The sequence below is a fragment of the Rhamphochromis longiceps genome, linkage group LG11, assembly GCF_057381845.1.
Source record: "Rhamphochromis longiceps isolate RC_006_pf linkage group LG11, R_longiceps_female_GT1.1, whole genome shotgun sequence".
NCBI classification, from domain to species: Eukaryota; Metazoa; Chordata; class Actinopteri; order Cichliformes; family Cichlidae; genus Rhamphochromis; species Rhamphochromis longiceps.
Window position 1 is genome coordinate 17,115,876 of NC_140567.1, and position 18,933 is coordinate 17,134,808.

Genomic DNA, 18,933 nt, shown 5'->3' on the forward strand with positions numbered 1-18,933 from the left:
GCCGTATGGACATGTGATGCTTATTTTCAGCAGGTTATTTGGTTACAACGGCTGTTTGGTTTGTGGTTTTTAAGGATGGAAAAGTATGTGATGTTCTCCCAGCCATGCCTAAATGAAGAGCGTATTGTGCGGTACAGTTATTTCAGTGGAAAACAAATGCACAGAGCCCATGAGTGGAAACGCTGGTCATATACACTGCTCAAAAGCACTAAAGGAACACTTTGAAAAAACATCAGATCTTAGTGTTGGGAGCAAAAAATCATGCTAAATATCTATACTGATACGGACTGGGTAATGTGTTAAGAATGAAAGCTTGCCACATCATTGGTTGATCAATTACATTTCTATCAATCAACAGTGCTAAATTCAACGACACCCCAAAAATCAAAGTGAAAAGATGACACAGGAGGTCAGTCTTTTTTGCCAAAATTTAATTGCAGGATCTCCAAATGGTACTCAGAAGTTTGTAAGGCCCCCCACATGCTTGTATGCATGCCTGACAATGTCGTAGGTGCAACCTAGCAGCGAAACATAATGTTCCAGAGGTGTGCCGTTAGATTTAGTTCAGTGGAGTTCAGGGGCCAGTCAATGGTATCAGTTCCTTCATCCTTCAGGAACTGCCTGCATACTCCTAACATGAGGCCGGGCATTGTGGTGCACTAGTGAGAAATCGGGACCCATGGCACCAGAGTAGGGTGTGACAATAAGTTCAAATATTTCATCTCAACACCTAATGATTGTCAGGGTGCAGTTTTCTGTGCATTGCTCTATGGATATGCCTCCCCAGATCATCACTGACCCAGCACCAAATCAGTCTTGCTGAATGGTCTTACAGGCAGTACATCTGTCACATGTGCTCAGAGTGAACCTGCTTTTATATGTGAGAGCATGGGGCACCAGTGGTGGCGCTGCCAGTTCTGGTATTTTATTGCAAATGCCAATCGAGCTGCACAGTAAGGACAGGGCCCACATTGACACCACTGTCCTGCTATAGATCATTTTGTATTTCTGGCAGTGCTCATCCTGTACCTCCTTGCAGAAAGGAGCAGATACCGCTCCTGCTGATGGGTTCAGGACCTTCCTCGGCCCTGTCCAGCTCTCCTAGAGTAACTGCCCGTCTCCTGGAATCTCCTCCATGCTCTTGAGATTGTGTGTCTTAACACCAAAGCAGCTGAAACTGAATAATAGCCCCCTCTGCTACTTCACTGACCAGATCAATATCCCACAAGTTGAATTGACTTGATAATATACTATTATTAAAAAGTGTTCTAATTTTTTTGATTACTCTTCTTGTAACTCCATGAAAGTTGCACATCTTAAAACAATGCTGGCAAAAAATATGCTCAACACTGGTATCAGAGGTGTTTTTCTTAACTTTATTGATGGAAACAAACTGGTGAGGGTAAAAGAAAAGGCTTGCTGAAGTTGCAGAGAACAGACATAGCTTTGGTCTGGACAAGTGGCAAGTGGATAAGATTATAGTATAGTACTGGTTTTATGTTGTGGTAGATAACGGGTGGAGCAGAGGCATCCTTGTGCAGTAATGTCAGGTTTCAGAAAACCCAAATGCAAATGCCTGGGAGGCTGAGACCTCTAAAGTCCATGATTGGCCCATTGGCCCAGTGTACCAGCCTAAATCAGCCCTCCAGCTCGTACGGTTGTGTCATATCCATTTTATAAATGCACTCACACACATGCACAGTGAGGGAAGGAAGCAGATATAGCTGACCACAGCAGGCCGCATGTGAATCGTTCTGACTCTGTAACACCAGTCTCCCTGCCCACATACAGCTGAAGGAGTAGCACCTCCAGTAGTTAAGCTTTCACCTCTACACAGTGTCTCACACATCCAAAAATCACACAGTTATTAAACTGCCTGCATGAGTTTAACTCTTCATTTAGTGTTGTAGATTTTCGATGGAACTTTTCATTTTGGAAGTGTTCTCAGTCATAATCCTACATATCTGCCATCTATAAGGCTTGTTCAAGTTTAGAGATGGCTCACTGATTTATTTATGTGTTTTTTGTTTTTCAGTCGGTGGTCAAAACAGGACGCTTGCTTATCAGTCATGAGGCACCGGTAACAGGAGGCTTTGCTTCTGAAATCAGCTCTACAGTACAGGTGAGTGGAGGCCATGAGTGTATGCATTCATGCATGTCACTGATTGTGTGTCCATGCTGATAGTGTGCTATAGTTGACTTTTATTTGACAATCTGTCTCCCAGGGGTAGATATAAAACTCCTAAAAACTTCTAACTGATTTCCCCAGAGCTGTGGTTTTGAAAACTGAGAGGCCTGCCTCCGAGCTGGGTTTACAGTAGAGCTGAGAAGAGGCACCGATCTTTGCACCATGAAGCAAAGATTATGAGTAAGGTCAAAGGAGAGGTGCTTGCCAGCTAATCTGGCTGCTAACCAGCACGCTCAGCAGCTGGAGCTGCAGCAGTGGCTTTGACACACAGCTCACAGAGGCAATCAATTAAGGCACTTTAGAAACCTCTAGTGCTTCACCACTGCAGTTTGCATCAGAAATGATATTCCTTCTATGAGTCAACAGAAACTCAGACATATTCTCTAGCCCGAGTGAAAATTAATCTCCATAAAATAGCTTAGAATGGATAAAGAGACATTTCCTATGTCAAAGAGATTCACTGATAAATGTGGACTGCTAATAGTTGACTCTGTATTTCTAGAGGAACTATGCTGCCAGTCATTGTGCGGTAAAATATAATCATGGTTGGCTTGAATGTTGAATGTGCAGTTGTGTTGATGTGATTTCCCGAAAAATGAGCATATATAGAATTAATTCAAAATCAATTTTGTCAGATGTGCATAAATATATCTTATACTTTATAGTGCCAATGGCAGTATGATTTTTTTTTTTTTTTTAACTTATAAACCACTATAACATACACCAGAAAAATTGCTCCACCAACCTGGCTAGGAGAGATTCGTGAACTACACACCCAGGCATGGTTTCAAGAGAGGTACACTCTTGGCTCAATCTTCAAACTGATCAATCACACACTCTGTGTTTATATATCACTTTTTATTTGATTATTAGTTATTAATCTCTGGCACTCTTCCACAGTGTGTCTTTGTCCTGTCTTCCTCCCCTCACCTAAAGATTGTGCCATTGTATTAACACACCTGAATGTTCCAGACTACCAAAACGTTATAGAGGTGGTCACACTTGCTGATCTTCACTTAGTCAAATTAATTTGGTCAGCTATTTGCATTCGTAATTCTTATAAAACACTTTAAATGCTAACTAGTGTTAGTGTTTGTCCTCTCTTCCTACCCAGCCATGTGCCACATGGCCACCCCTCCCTGAGCCTAGTTCTGCCAGAGGTTTCTTCCTGTTAAAAGGGAGGTTTTCCTTCCCACTGTCACCAAATCTTGCTCATCGGGGAGTAGTTTGATTGTTGGGGTTTTCTCTCTAGTATTGTTGGGTCTTTACCTGATAATATAAAGCTATAGTTCTTGTAATTTGGTACTATATAAATAACTTTCAACTGATTTCACTGAAGCTTGATTCATATATCCACCCCTACTCCAAAAAAGTTCCAGACTCTTAAAGATATCCTCAGGGATCCCATGTGGATCCTCCAGCAAACAGAGCTAACTGATTACTTAAAATTCCTGATATTGTGGGATTTCACAAAATAATAAAGCAAACTTCCAGCTCTGGCATATAGTCAGCTCATTTGGAACTTTCTTCTGTCAGTGTCACAAGTGATTCAGTTGCTTCAGTAACATTTAATGCGTCTTTTAAAATCTAGCCCACAGCTAACTCACAGACTGAGCGGCATGATTATATTTCTTGCTGGCATCCACTTTAGTACTATATCAACTACAGTTCCCAAACTTGGAGCATTATCAGCTTAGATAGCAGTAGAAACGTAGGAGTAACATGGGCAGAATCTATTAATATTAACTTTTTGTTTGACATTGTTTGGTTCTCCTTAAGTATATTGGAATTTCCATTTTTTTGCTTGGAACCTGTGGGCATACAGGCCAAGACATCAAACCGTTCAATCAAATTTTAATAAACACTGTTCACTGAACATATAAATTAACCACTGATATGACATGATAGCATATACAACATTTTTAACCTGATTTCTAATTTGGCCCATCTCCCATTTCATGTTCTCAGGTATGCCCAGACAGCTTCCAGCACAGCTGCTGTTCTAACTACTTGCACTGGTGCCCTTTGTGGGCTGTTTCCTGGAACATTATCACGCCTCCTATTAGGGCTGCACGATTTTGCATAAAATGAGAATCACGATTTTTTTGGCTTAGAATTGAGATCACGATTCTCTCACGATTTTCTTTTCCAGTATAAATATTTATTGCACTTATTAACTGCACATCAACTTCGTAACAGTTGAGACTGAACATAAAAACAATAAATAAACATAAAAACAACAAATGTCTCACGTTTTGTTGTTGCCGCAAAATGTTGTACTGCTTGAAATTCCGTCTCCACCGTTGCTCGACACTGCATGTATAGAGCAGGTAGTGCAACAATAGAAAAATAGTTGCGGGACGGCACTGTGTAGCGTTTGTCTAGGGTGTTGATCATTTTCCTAAATCCCTCGTTTTGCACAGTGTTGATGGGAGCCATATCTTTGGTCAGGTGATAAGTGATAGCCTCCGTAATTTCTTTGTGCCTGCGGGAGTTTGACGTGTATAGGGAAGCGCTGTATAAGGTTCCCGTTATTGATGTTTGGGTGGTTGACCGGGACGGATTTTCTCCTGTCACTTTCTCGTCATCCCTGACGTGCTCTCTGTTGTTTTTTTCCCTGATAATTTTAGCATCACACGGCACAGCTTCTGTATCACGTGGTATAAGGCTCCGCCCTTGTCATTTGTTGAGCAGGAAGAGTGAGCACTTATTTTCATGCAGATTACGTCCCGGATCAAAATGCGGTACAATCGTCGTCGTCTTTTTTTTTTCTCTCTTTTTTTTTTTAAATCGTTGTCATTTGGAAATGAGATCGCACATAAGTATATATCGAGATCGCAATTTTCTAACGATTAATCGTGCAGCCCTACCTCCTATACAGTAATAACAATTTTGGCACAAGAGTGTAAACAAAATAGACTAAAACTCAGCAAAAATACTGTTAGCTGCACAGATAATACGATGCTACTCATCTAAGGGTTGTGAATCCAGCTGAGCTGTCTGCTCGTATTGGATTTCTGAAATATTGCTTGCTGCTGGTAATGCAAAAGGTCTGCACACCGTAACCACAACATGCCAGAGACAGTTGATGCCAAATTCTGAGCTAAGTACGATGCATGACTAAATGAAAAGCCCTCCCTTTCCCTTCATCCTAATTGCATCTACTCTTGTGTTCTGGGGTAATTATCTTCAGTGTGTGGGGTGTTTTCTCTCTCTGAGACACTCACTGTAGCAGCGACTAGCACTCCCATCTAGATGAGCAATTAGTGTCTTAACAAATGACACATCTCCCCTTTTATGACCACCTCCTCAAAAGTCATCAGCCTAATTGTATGCATGACACACTATGCATTACCTGGAGCAGTTTCCTTGTTAATGCTCGTGAGTTGGAGCTGTCAAATGAAAAAATCGATCCCATGCTCATTTACTGTCAGTCAGATGTTGCCTTCTCCCCCTCCCCTGTTTGCTAGGGCTTAAATGGCCAGTGAGTCATCCACCTCATTCCCATGTTTTCACATTGTGTACAGATGATGTAAACTGTTGGTGTATTCACTGATTGCATCGATCTGCAGTTTTTGCCTGGCCTCGGGAGATTTGGATGCTCTTGTCGGAAAATAAATCTTTACGGTTGCTGATTGTTGTACTTCAACAGGATGCAACTTGACCGACTGGCATCTGTTGCACTCTTAAAACCATGAATTATATCAAAGATATCCCTTCATCAGAGAGAACGTAATGGGCTCGTTGAAGATCTTCTAAAAGGCAGTCTCACTAAAAAAAAAGTGTGATGGCTTTACAACAAGCCATTCCGCTTAAAAATAAATGAGCACAGCGCCATTGACACTTTAAAGACTGCAGCCAGTTACAAGCCCGTGGCATGACAGCATAATAAACGATCGGCATTACCTAGCGCAGCATGTCAAACTTTGCCTTGTGCCGGAGTGATCCAGATGTACTTGCCTGGCTACATGACAGCACCTTTCTCAGCTCTGCTTGACAGTTTTGACCAAAAACATGCTTGTATGTTGCCTAAAAGGGCTGTGAGTCATGATTCGAGCTGAACTCATGTGTTCAGCAGATTTGTAAAGGAAAAGGTGACACACTTTCAGATTTAGCTTGTTCAGGTAGAAGAATCAAACCTGCAATTATATCAGACTAGTCACTAGTTGTAGGGATGTTGTGCCACGTTAAGCATGGTCCTTTTTTTTGCCAGAACATTGAGTTTGTTTTCCTTCCACTCGCTCACCACTGAGGTTTCCTCAGTTCTAATGTGTTTTTACTAGAAATATTTGTTCTTCGCACACAGTGTTAATCAGTCTTTGTTTGACGCAGCTTGAAAAGTCACAAAGCGATTGGTTTGTTGTAACTTTTGTTGCTCACTTGAATGCAGAGTAAATGCTGTCATGTGTGTTCCCTTTGAGTTGTAAAATAAAATGGCCATTTAAATGTGATTGTGCAGTCCCACTCAGCTTTGATAATAATAAGAATAATAAATAAAGCTTCTAAAAATACAGCTTTTAGGGAGATTGTGAGTCAGAGGTCCCCGTCAACAACAATAACATCCTGGAGAGTTTCTGAATATTGGAGACAGATTAGTGGTATTGTGGAAAATCGAGGTCCTAACATATACCACAGTTCTTTGTTTACTTGTGTGGTCTCGCAACTGTGAAATCAAGTGAAGAAAAAGATACGCTGGTTGTCAGTAAAGCTTGTATAGTCTGGACTTAGTTGCCTGGGAGCACTGTTTAAACTAAAGTCTGTTATTTTGAAGACAGCGTGGATTCAACTACTATCTACTTCAGACTTTTGGGCTCTTACAGAAAGATCCTCAGATGGAGTCGATCTTCTGTTTTGTGTTATGAACAGAAGAGTGTTTGGTAGGACTTGGCAAGTTTCCTTTATCAGGCTTTGGATCTCACCGCCATGATTTAATGATGTGTCATTTTGGCCCTTTTCGAAGTGTTTTACTGATGTCTGGATCAGACGCAGTAGGGCAGAAAGATGAGGCTCAGGACAATGCTTTTGTGGACCTCAGGGATGCACAGAGAGAAATGGTGAATCATCCTACAAAAGCGTTGCAGACATGACTAAAGTAGCTTCAGGTTCCAAAAAAGTACTTGCTTTGGCTGATCATTTGAAAATAATAAAATGCTGCATAATTGTGACCACGCTGGACGACAATAGCTCTTGGCAGCTTCAAGCAATTAGACTGGAGTGTACTTAACATAACCTATGTAGGGTATCAAATATGGTAGTTTTCTAACTTATGCTTGGTGTTCTCCAGTTTCTGCTTCACTCTCTAACCACAAATGACATTGCACTGAGTCATGTGGCACTGTCACGGTGGGGGTTTAACAGTTATTCACTGGCCCCTTTGATTCCCTGCTTATTGTTCCACTGCTAGTGGTTTCGATTATTCTTGTGTAATTAAACCTAACAGAATCAAACATCCAGCTTAGGATGTCCTGTTGAGTTGTGGTCCTCTGCTATGATACAATTCAAAAGCTGGCGTCTCCACTCTGGCCCACTTGTTATTAGCCGAGGATGAAGGCCTTGCCATCTCCTGCCATAAATGCCTTCTAAATCAGAATCAGGTTCCTGGTTGCCGGTCAGACGCATCTGAATGAGAAGCAGCCCAAGGCCCTGGGCGCTGTTCTCCACAGTGGTAGGCCCCCCGCCTCCAACTTGTCGTTCTCCATCAGGGGATACACTAAACTGCCTTTAAAGTTCAATGTGTAAACAAGAAAGCTCCTTCAGGAGATTTGATTGGATACATGTAGTGCACTGGCTAAGAAGGTCTCCTTCCGCTCATTATCATCACTTGCTTAACAGCAGGAAGCCCACACCAGGCCAGTAATGTAAGTTAATGGCTTACCTATATGAAATAAAACCAGAAGTCTAAAGCAACAGCAGCCGCAACAATTCTCAGATAAAGAAGCTGACTGATGACAGATGAAATCTTTTTTTTTTCTTTTTAAAAAAAAATGTTATTTATAGTTGGCATTTTTCATGATCCAATCTATTTATTTTCTCTAGCGGCCTCACTGTATAGTTGTTCTTATTGTTAGAAGAACTGCAATTCCCACACATATTGTTCTCACACCCACTAACTTTAGAAAGAGGCCTCCGTTTTTTTTCTTTACAGTGGATCCTTTCTGAGCTCAATGGTTTTTCCACAGGTCTAATATCAACAGTACAACAACAAAACAATGTCACATTCACAGCTCTGACACGAAAGCCTTTCTGTTGTATTTCTTAGTTTTATTTCATTTCTTCTTTGCTGCACATCCGATAAGTAGCAACTTGCCTTATCATTAACTCAGCATAACACGATGAACTATCTGTGCTTTACTTTGCAAACTTATTCAAAACATTAAATTGACTTTGCATAGCATCAGCTTACAATTACTATGCGAGTAAAGATCAGAACAGAGATGTTGCATACATGCTGTATCTGTCCTTCCATCTCATTATCATTGGGAGAGCTTTAAAAACACGTTTAGAAGTCATGAACTTAACACTAACTGAAATCTAGCTGGTTTGGCTTGGGACTTTCTTAACTGATATAGCATGTGATACTGGCTCTTTTCTACCCCTGTCTGACTGCAACCTCCAATCTGCGGGTGTTTCTGACAATCTAAATATCATCATTTTGATTCTAAGCCCCCGCTGTGTAGTATTTTTAAATCCTGCACCACTGCAGGACTCGAGCTTTTTTGCAACTGCCCTGTTGACATATTTTTATTCTGACATTTAAGTATATTACATATAATGATGCACCTCTCATAAGATAAACACAGATTTAAATGAAATCTGAGATGCATGGCCATCCCCCATCCAGCTGGGATGGCAGGCAGTCAAACTGCTGTACTTTTCTCCCACTTCCAGTAGATGTATTTAAAGGAGATTACAGCTCTGATCCAGACAAAAAGACCAAACTCCCTGGTACCGTCTGACTAGTTTTCTGTAGTCGGACAGGGAATAGATCTCAATGTTGTAATCTCAGTGGACAAGGGTCATCACATTGTTGCTTCCACTAATACCCTGAGATGAAGAGAAAGCATCATGTGGTGTGGTATTTTTCCCCTCTTCAGTCTTCAACAGAAATTCATCATTTTCACCTTGGACAAAAGCTCATTCACTACATATCCTGCTGTCAAATGAATACTGTAAAAAAGCAGGGCTTTGCAGTCAAGGCTGCACAGGAGCAAAAAGACTGATCCAGATCCAACAAAATACAATCTTATTATGAGTGCCAGAGCTTTGCTCCAGGCTGTCTATTCAAGCACACTCCTGTTCAACGCTGAGATTTGACATTACAAAGTTTACAGGTTTTTCAGTAAATGAGTATGAGAGCCACAGTTATCTGCTAATAAAAGCCATTAATGGTGTTTAAATTCTATGTGCAAGGCTAAAGAACTAGTCTTTTAATTCATCTGCATCTCCAAAGAAACAGCCCAGATTCCAAGAAGCTGGTATATTTTGTAAAATGTAGATTGAAACTAGAACAAAAAATGAACAAATCACTGAAACTATTCATTTATTTATTTATTTTAAAAAGTAACAGCACAAAAAGAACATATCAGATGCCATCCTTGCAAAATTTTACACACCTTGAAAGCATTTTGGAACTGAGGAGACCAGCTGCTGAACTTTGAAAAGCCAATGTCTGCCCTTTTTTGTCTGATATACAATTTCAGCTGCTCAGCAATTCAAGATCTCTTTTGTTAACCAAATTTTTTAAATTGGTGATAAGTCAGTGCCCGTTGACAGTCTTGGATTGCATACAGAATGTGGATTGGCACTGTCCTGCTTAAATAAGACATTGTCTGTTTAACAGCACATGTTGCTCTAAAAGTTGTAGTCGTCTTCAAGCATCAGTGATGCCTTCACAGATACGGACATTGCATTTCAACGTCATGTCAACAAAATCTAGTTTTTAAATGGTTTACAAATCATCTCATTCTGTGTTAGCAGAGGTAAAACATGTCTGCCGTCTGCAGCAGTTGTACAGTAGCACCACTGTTCAGTGAAAGCTTCAGACTTTACAAAACGGTTCAGAACAAGTGTGTTTTTTCTTCTTTTGTTCCCTCCTACTTCTCACGTTCTCTTTTCAATCTCCTTCATAGACCCTAAGGCCATGGACATTTGTCAGCACATGAAAGTAGCGCGCTCAAGCAAACTTGTAAAGAAATGGAAAAATATCTGCCACAGCCTGTTGGAGCAAATCAGTCACAGGTTATTCTGGAGTTCACAAGAAAAGGAGGAAACAGAACAGTGAAGTGGAAAGGAAGGTTTGTTGAACTAGTTGTCTCCATTCACTGTACATTCATTAAAGCTAATCACAGTAAATTAGCTGGGTGGAGCAGATTGCCAGTTGTAGAGCACTGTGTCCAGATGTTGGACAAATAATGGTGCCAGCAGCAGGGAAAGAAAATACTTTATGGTAAATCAGGTGGAGCTCCCTGTGGGGTTTAGGTTTTAATTTTTACTGTAACCAAAATGAGAGGCCACAATGACCACTAAACAGGTCTTCATTTGCCGATCCGGTCTTCTGATTTTAGGTCTCAGAATAAATGGTCCTTTCTAAACCTATTTCCATGCAAATAGTGATGTTAGAACAAATTTCCAGTAGTTGCATAACTTGTTTGAAGTACAAAAATAAGCTCATATACACTTTTGCAGTCTGTTGGTTTAAAATTTGAAGCCCCAGTTTAAATGGTGAATAAATAAGGTGATAGTCCCCATTCTTTACATTGACCAAGACTGCATGACCCTGCAGTTAAATGAGACTTCTCTGTTGTGATGTACCGCTTCTCTAAATGGAAATAGTTTTAGTAGCTTTGAGAAAGCTTCATGAGTACTTTAGTGGTTTTTTGAGGTTTCTAAAAAGTGTGGTGAAGTTGCAGAGCACAGTAGTGCAGAGCAGCAGTTGGCCTTCACTTGCAGCTCTTGTCTTGTCAAATTAGGAGGAGGAGGAGGGAGAAATACATACATGTATGTATTTCTCCTGGAATGGGGGCCGTTGAATATGACGGGAAAATTAGTTTGTTGGTGTAAATATCATATGATTGGATATTTCTTAGTATTTCATGGTTTATGTGAATCCAGACCATTTGAATAATGTGAAACAGCAATCATCCATCACCACCACAGTCACACTGCTTTTCTGTATGTTCATTAAGAAGTGATGAGAGTACACTCCTCTTTTTTAACTCTTTAAAGTTTGCTGAAACATGACAATTTGTTTTATTAATAAATATTAATTTGCCTATATTTTACTTTGTATCATATCTGCCACATCCAATTTAAAAAAATATGGCTTAAAAAAGCATTGTGCAATTTAATGGTAATGTGGAAGTGTCAAACTCACAAAAACATATACAAATACACTATATTTTCAAAAGGGTTCACTCGTCTGCCTTCACATTCATATGAACTTGACATCCCATTCCATTTTGATGTCAGCCCTATGCAGTTTTAATAGCTTACACTCTTTTGAGAAGGCCTTCCACAAGGTTTAGGAGTACCAGTCCAGACTTGTTCATTGGATTGCCTAATGGAGAAGCTTGATACATGTCCACTGCGGTGTTGCTATCAGTGTGTGAAGAGTGGGAGAATTGTTGCATTGACAATCCAACACAATGGGCAGCACATTGAACACATTTTATAAGTGGTCAGAAACTTGTAAATAACTCATGAAAGAATAAAGTTACGTTGAAACCAAGCACACCATTGTTTTTCTTGTGACATTACCAATAAGTTTGATGTGTCACATGGCCCTCTTCCTATTAAAAAAACAAAGGTTGTATCTAAGATGGCCGACTTCTAAATGGCCACCATGGTCACCACCCATCTAGAGGAGTTTGCCCCCTCACATATACTAATGTGCCACAAACAGGACTTTAATATCACCAACCATTCCCATGTTATTGCGGTGTATCCATATAAATGGCCCACCCTGTAGTAATTAAGGGGACTTTTGACACCCCTGGTATCAAAGTCCTATTTGACGGTCGCAGACGTGGATTGGAAACCTCCACTGTACTAACAGGGTGTTCGTGGCCCAAGAGTTGGGAGTTCGCCTTGTAATCAGAAGGTTGCCGGTTCGAGCCCCAGCTTGGACAGTCTCGGTTGTTGTGTCCTTGGGCAAAACACTTCACCCATTGCCTACTGGTGGTGGTGGTGGTCAGAGGGCCCGACGGCGCCAGTGTCCAGCAGCCTCGCCTCTGTCAGTGCGCCCCAGGGTGGCTGTGGCTACAATGTAGCTTGCCATCACCAGTGTGTGAATGTGTGTGTGAATGGGGTGATGACTGGATGTGTAAAGCGCTTTGGGGTCCTTAGGGACTAGTAAAGCGCTATACAAATACAGGCCATTTACCATTTAACATCAGCTCCACACACATCAGCAATCTACTGCTGCTGGAGTCGTCTTTCTTTTGTCTTAGTTTCTCTTGTTGCACTTTTACAGGCTGCAAAATCACTGTAGCATAAAAGATCTCCTCATCAAGTCTGACATTCCTCATTCCATAAGAAATGAAGAACATAGTGTGAAACATTCAAGTCCTGCCTTGCCGACTATCAGAGTGCTCCAATGGCAGCCAGTTGATGGGTTCATAATGCAGAATTACATGCATGGCTAGGTTACTGATGGTGTTGGTGACATAAGACAAACAGCAAAGACAACGGCATTCATTCGGTATCAGACTGTAACTTCAGATAATGTTTTGTTGTTGTTTTGTTTTTTTCTTTGAGTTGTTCGCAGCTCAGTTTAATCTGAAAGGTTAATCGGAAAGAGTGCACTTCAGGTCTGTTTCTGCAAATCTGCGCACAGGCTTCCTAGTGTGTTCGTGTAACTCATCAGGGGGTTTGTCCCATTCAGTGTGTTTTGGTCAGCTTCATTCTGCTTTGTCTCCACAGGAAGAGGTCAAAAGCCACTATGGAGACACGAGTCATGGCTTGTTTTGTACTCTGTCCAAATTGTCCCAGTAATACTTTGCTCTGAGCAGTCTGAATGAGCCACGTTAGATCATATTATACATATTAATCAAAGTAAAGTTTGTTTAACTCTCAAATACCATTTTGCTGTTGCCCTAAATTTATCTTTATTACAACGTGTAGTTTGTTTCTCTGCTGTCAGTAGTTCTGTGAATATAAATTTGAAGGCGAGAACAAATCACCAAGGTCAAAGTGCTGAGTTGAGGAAGTACCAGTGATGATGATCTTGCTTTGGTGGAAAAGTCTGAAAGAGATTCATGCCCTCTCAACTGTCAAAAAACCCTTCAAATCAAATACACGCTGCGAAAATGCTGTGTGGATGCCTTAACGCTAAAGATGTCTGCTGAAAAAAGCTGAAAAAGTTGAAAAGCAATAATTAGCAGAAAGAGCAGAATTTTTCAAAGTTATTAATTATCTGCTGAAAAGAGGTGTAGAAGCAGAAGTGCTTGCTGAAGATGGCTGTATGTGTAATGATACACTGGAGAGTGTCAAGAAAGCAGAGTGCATGCAAGCAGGGAACATGTGTAGCAACTGTCACAGGTAGGATTCGAACCTCTGCCAACCTCTGAGTTCTGGTCACAAACAAAGATATGATGAAAATGAGGTAAAGAAACTGAAATGTGTGCTTAAAACAAGTGAAAAAGCTGAACTCTGAAACCCTGCTAAAACAGCAGAAGAGGCTGATATTTTTCAGCTACTCATTGAGCCAAACTGGTTCTCACGTAACTGACAAAAGGTGAAAAAGCTAATGAAAACAGCAGAAGAGGCTGAGATTTGTGCTGATAAGAGGTGAAAATGCTGAACCAATCAGAGGTACTGCTTCTGTCTGCTTCATCAGGCTGTGTACTTGTATGCATTTCTGCCATGGACTGTTAACAAGAATCTGAGGTCCATATTAGAAAAGCTGGTAAAATCATAAAAGTTTGCAGAATTGAAATAAATGATGAATATGAATTACTGGTCTGTGATAGTGTATTAATTTGTAGTGGAAGAAAACATGTGGACAAGGTGGAATTGAACCCACGACCTTTGGGCTTCAGACCCGTATCATTACCAACTGCGCCACTGAGAAGAGAGCGAGCACCTGTAAAACAGGGTGATGAGCAGTCAGAATTAGATCGCGGTAAGAGGCGAAAAACGCCGTTTTTTGGAGTTACAAAACGTTGTGTAACTCAAAAACTAGGTTGGATAGAAGCACAAGTACTGGGTGAATCAGCGGACTTTGGTTTACTTTGACTGCAATTTTCATAGCTCTTTGTAATTCTGTCGCGGAGATATGACGAGAGAAGAAACTGCTTCATTTTCAGAGTTTGAAAACTGAGAGGAGGACAGATTTCCACCCCTCAAACAAACATAATTTATGGCTCAACAGTAAGATGACTGTAAAAACTGCTCCGACCGTGAGTGTCAGCAGTGTCTGAAGATGAATTGACACAAGCCTCATGTCTTAACTTTGCTTTGTTACGGAGATATGACGATTTGAAAATGCCTCTCATTAGAGAAATCCAGCACTGGTTTTGAACAAACTCTCCATTGACTTTCTATGGAGAGTTTTAAAACTTTGTGTTGCTCTGAGGCGATTTGATAAAAATCTGTAGCTTCCACAACAGTGACATTTTCTGAAAGCCAGCAAAAATACTTACGTTTTGATGTATAATTTGAGGAGGTTGAGTGAAAATTGAGTGAGTAGCAAGAAGTTGTTCAGACATGAAGAGAAAACTGAAAAAGGACCAGCACACACTCTGAGTTAATTGCATAGCAACCATAGCAACGCATATATTTTCTGAAAAATCACAATTTTGCAACTGAAAACTTAAAGAGGGATAAGATTAAAACGGTAGAAGATCTGAAAAAGCTGAATCCTACAGGAATAGCCCAATCATTTGAGAACATTTTAAAGTTTGAATGGAGTTTCTAGGTGAAAGTATGAGGAAGTAGTTAAGTTTGAAAAACAAGCAAGTTTTAGCAGAATTGTGGAAGTTTCCCATTCATTTCAATGGGACAAAAAAAGGAAAAAAGTGTAATATTTTAAAAAGTATAATAGTAATAAACACCAAAAGATATAGCTGGAATTAGCAGAAATAGCAGAACAGTTTAGAGTTTGAACGGAGAAAATCGGCTGAAAACTGAGGGAGTAGTTAAGTGCCGAAAAACGCGGTGCAACTTGAAGAATAAAGTTTAAAGAGAAACAGGAACTCAATAGTGTGGATGCCCTGTGAGGGCATCCACACAATAACTAGAAAAATTTGCATTTCCTGCGAAAATGCAGTGTGGATGCTTTAAAGCTGAAGCTGTCTGCAACAATTAGCTGAAAAAGCTGAAAAGTTGCAGAAATTGTAAAACCTTTGCAGAAGCAAAGGAACTTTGCTAAAATGGAATAACTTAGCAGAACTGCAATATCTTAGAGGAAACATAATACTTGGCAGAAATACAATAGCATAGCAGAACTTAGCAGAAATATTGTAACTTACCAGAAACATGATAACTTCTCAAAAATACAAGAATTTAGGAGAAATAGTATAAGATAACAGAAAGAATATATTTAGCCAAAAATACTTAAGCATTACAGAAACACTATGATTTAGAAAAATAGTACAACAGAGCAGAAATACTGTGATTTACCAGAGACACTGTGATGAACTATGAATATTGTAATTTTAAATCAATACTATGTTTTAGCACAAATACTATAATTTGACAGAAATACTATCATTTGGCAGAAATACTATGTTACACACACACACACAGGGAGAGAGAAGCATGTTTTGGTAAATGGCCTGTATTTATATAGCGCTTTACTAGTCCCTAAGGACCCCAAAGCGCTTTACATATCCAGTCATCCACCCATTCACACACACATTCACACACTGGTGATGGCAAGCTACATTGTAGCCACAGCCACCCTGGGGCGCACTGACAGAGGCAGTGTTTTCAGTCAGGCTGTTTTCAGTCAAGCAGCCTGGGAGCTGCTAAATTTGAATCCACAGAGGCTGTGTACTTTTCCCGCCAAAACAGGTGCACACACGCAGCACAGAGACAGGATTTTTGTAGTCTATTTCTCATAGTAAGGATTCCCCTCAAACAAATGACCATAATTTCCTAACCGTAGGGGCTAGAATGGTCATTCTTACACCGTTTTGTTCAGAAGAGATGGGGGAATCTTAAAGTGTTGACAATTTATCATTAAAATATGTATTATTAAAGATATTTGACTTCTAATGCACCATAACTGAGTAGAGCAAAGCAAAAACTGCCTTGACTTGCCCTCAAACAACGCTTTCTAACTCTAAATCTATTTGGAGTATCGATATCATTCTTTCACCGTAAGAGACAGCAGGCTTTGGTGAACAATCATGAAAATTTTCAGGTCTCTGTGGAAATCCATTAAAAAGATATGACGAGAGAAAAAAGTGGTTCATTTCCAGAGTTTGAAATCTGAAGAAATCTGAGCGAAGGACGAATTTCCTACCCTCAAACAAGTCTAACTCATTTCAGAACGGTAATAGGTGAGAAAATAATTCTTGAATTGTGAGCGTCAGGAGTGTCTGAAGATATACTGGGACAAGTCTCATGTCTTAACTTCGCTTCGTTAAGGAGATATGACGATTCGAATATGCCTCTCATTACAGAGATCAAGCGGTGACTTTGAACAAGCTCTCCATCGACTTTCTATGGAGAGTTTTAAAACTTTGTGTTGGTCTGAGGAGATTTGCCAAAATTCTATAAATCCCACAACAATGATAGTGACCTTTTCGGAATCCAGCAAAAATACCTACGTTTTGATGTATAATTTGTGGAAGTTGAGTGAAAATTGAGCAAGTAGCAAGAAGTTGTTCGGACATGAAGAGAAGACTGCAAAACCTTCAGTGGCACACTGGAAGCCAAGTGCATAGCAACCATAACAACGCATGTATTTTGTGAAAAATCACAATTTTGCAACTGAAAACTTTAAGATGCATAAAAGTAAAACGGTAAAAGATTTGAAAAAGTTGAATCATACCTGAATAGCCCAATAATTTGAGAACATTTTAAAGTTTGAATGGTTGTTCTACGTGAAAATATGAGGAAGTAGTTAAGTTTCAAAAACAAGAAAATTTTAGCAGAATTGCAGAAGTTTCCCATTCATTTCAATGGGACAAATTAAGCTTAATATTTTAAAAAGTATAATAGTGAAAAATACCAAAAGACAGAGCACACATTAGTAGAAATAGCAGAATAGTTTAAAATTTGAACGGTGAAAATCGGCTGAAAATTGTGGAAGTAGTTAAGTGCCAAAAAGTGTACGGAAGTCCCAAGAAGAACTCAATAGTGTGGATGCTTAAAGCATCCACACAAATAACGATGGTGGCTTTTGTTCTAATCATGCAGGAGGAGTGCTTTCTTAACCTGGAGGCTCCAATCAGCAGGGTCTGCGGTTACGACACCCCCTTCCCGCACATCTTTGAGCCCTTCTACATCCCAGACAAGTGGAAGTGCTTTGAAGCAATCAAGAAGATGATCAACTACTGAACCACCCCCATCAGGTAGGAGAGAGCTGACAGCTTCTTTTTGAAGCAAATTTATGATGGGACATTATGTAATTTTCTAACTCTTATTCTATATTAAAGCCTGCCAACAGCTACCCTGTAATATGTATTATTTATATCAGTAATGCAAACATGAGAAGGTGACTTAACTACGACCTGCCTTCAGGAGCAAGAAGCATCATTATAGGAAATCTGATTGCCTCTTCTCTTAAACACTCAGATTGTGTTTCATATAAGCCGTCACTGCACATGTAGAGGATTTTTATCAAGACTTACAAATGTTGTTGCCATGCAAAACTGCATTTTATTTATCTGTTGGTAGTTGCCACTGTTGGATATATTGTGCATTTGAACGGTTTTGTGCAAATTTTGGTAATTACAAACATTACAGGTTGCTAGTTGTAACTACAATGACTAATACAGTCTTAGTTTCTGGGAGTCATACAACATACAGTATTGTTTTTAAACCAACACCAAATTTTTCAATTTATTTAAGAGGGAACAATTTAACAGTGTTTTATAAGTAAGAAAAAAAATGAAGGCATCTGGTTTTCATGTAACTGTGTAATACAGCGCTCCAACTATTAAATAGTGTTCGCCCATAAAGTTACTGGAGTTGAGATGAGAAAAATAAAGTTGACCTCTTGCATGGGTAAGCTTCAGTAGAGCTAGAGTGTTCATGGTCCATCTTTGTTGTATCTGTTTTTAGAGCTTAGCTGAGTGTGCGTGATCGTATCTAGTCCTAATTGTTACTGTGTATCTAATATTGTCTAGTAACATTTAACAGGTTCTCCAAATGTTCTGCATGGTACAGAATACAGATGTTTGAAGTCATCTTATGTGAGGTATTGGGATGATGACATCATCTTATTACTTCCAGTGAAGACAGGGTTTTTCCTGGCTCATGCAGGGCGGTTAGGGGGTAATTGCACATGTGTCTGCATACAGTAAGGACGATCATTCTCTATAGCTTAGTTTGTGAGAAATACGTTTCTTTTTCTTTTTTCAACCATTTCTTAACAGAAACCATCCTTTAGTAAGAAAAACAAAACATTTAAAAACTAGAAAAATTTGCATTTCCTGCGAAAATGCAGTGTGGATGCCTTAACGCTGAAGATGTCTGTTGAAAAAAGCTGAAAAAGTTGAAAGGGAAAAAAAATGCTGCCCTGAGCAGGAATTGAACCTGGCCCTCCTGGTTTGAGGGCAGCTATTTAGCTCACT

The 18,933-nt window shown here is 39.9% G+C and overlaps 1 protein-coding gene across 1 annotated transcript in view; it reads left to right on the top strand.

Annotated features, from left to right (window-relative positions):
- bckdhb (branched chain keto acid dehydrogenase E1 subunit beta) overlaps positions 1-18,933 on the top strand; it is a 67,728-nt gene that overhangs the window by 45,901 nt on the left and 2,894 nt on the right. Inside the window, exons 9-10 of the mRNA XM_085422529.1 lie at positions 2,036-2,122; positions 17,555-17,709. Of these exons, the coding sequence (XP_085278655.1) occupies positions 2,036-2,122; positions 17,555-17,695 (228 nt within the window). The 3' untranslated portion in view covers positions 17,696-17,709. The remainder of the gene's footprint in view (positions 1-2,035; positions 2,123-17,554; positions 17,710-18,933) is intronic.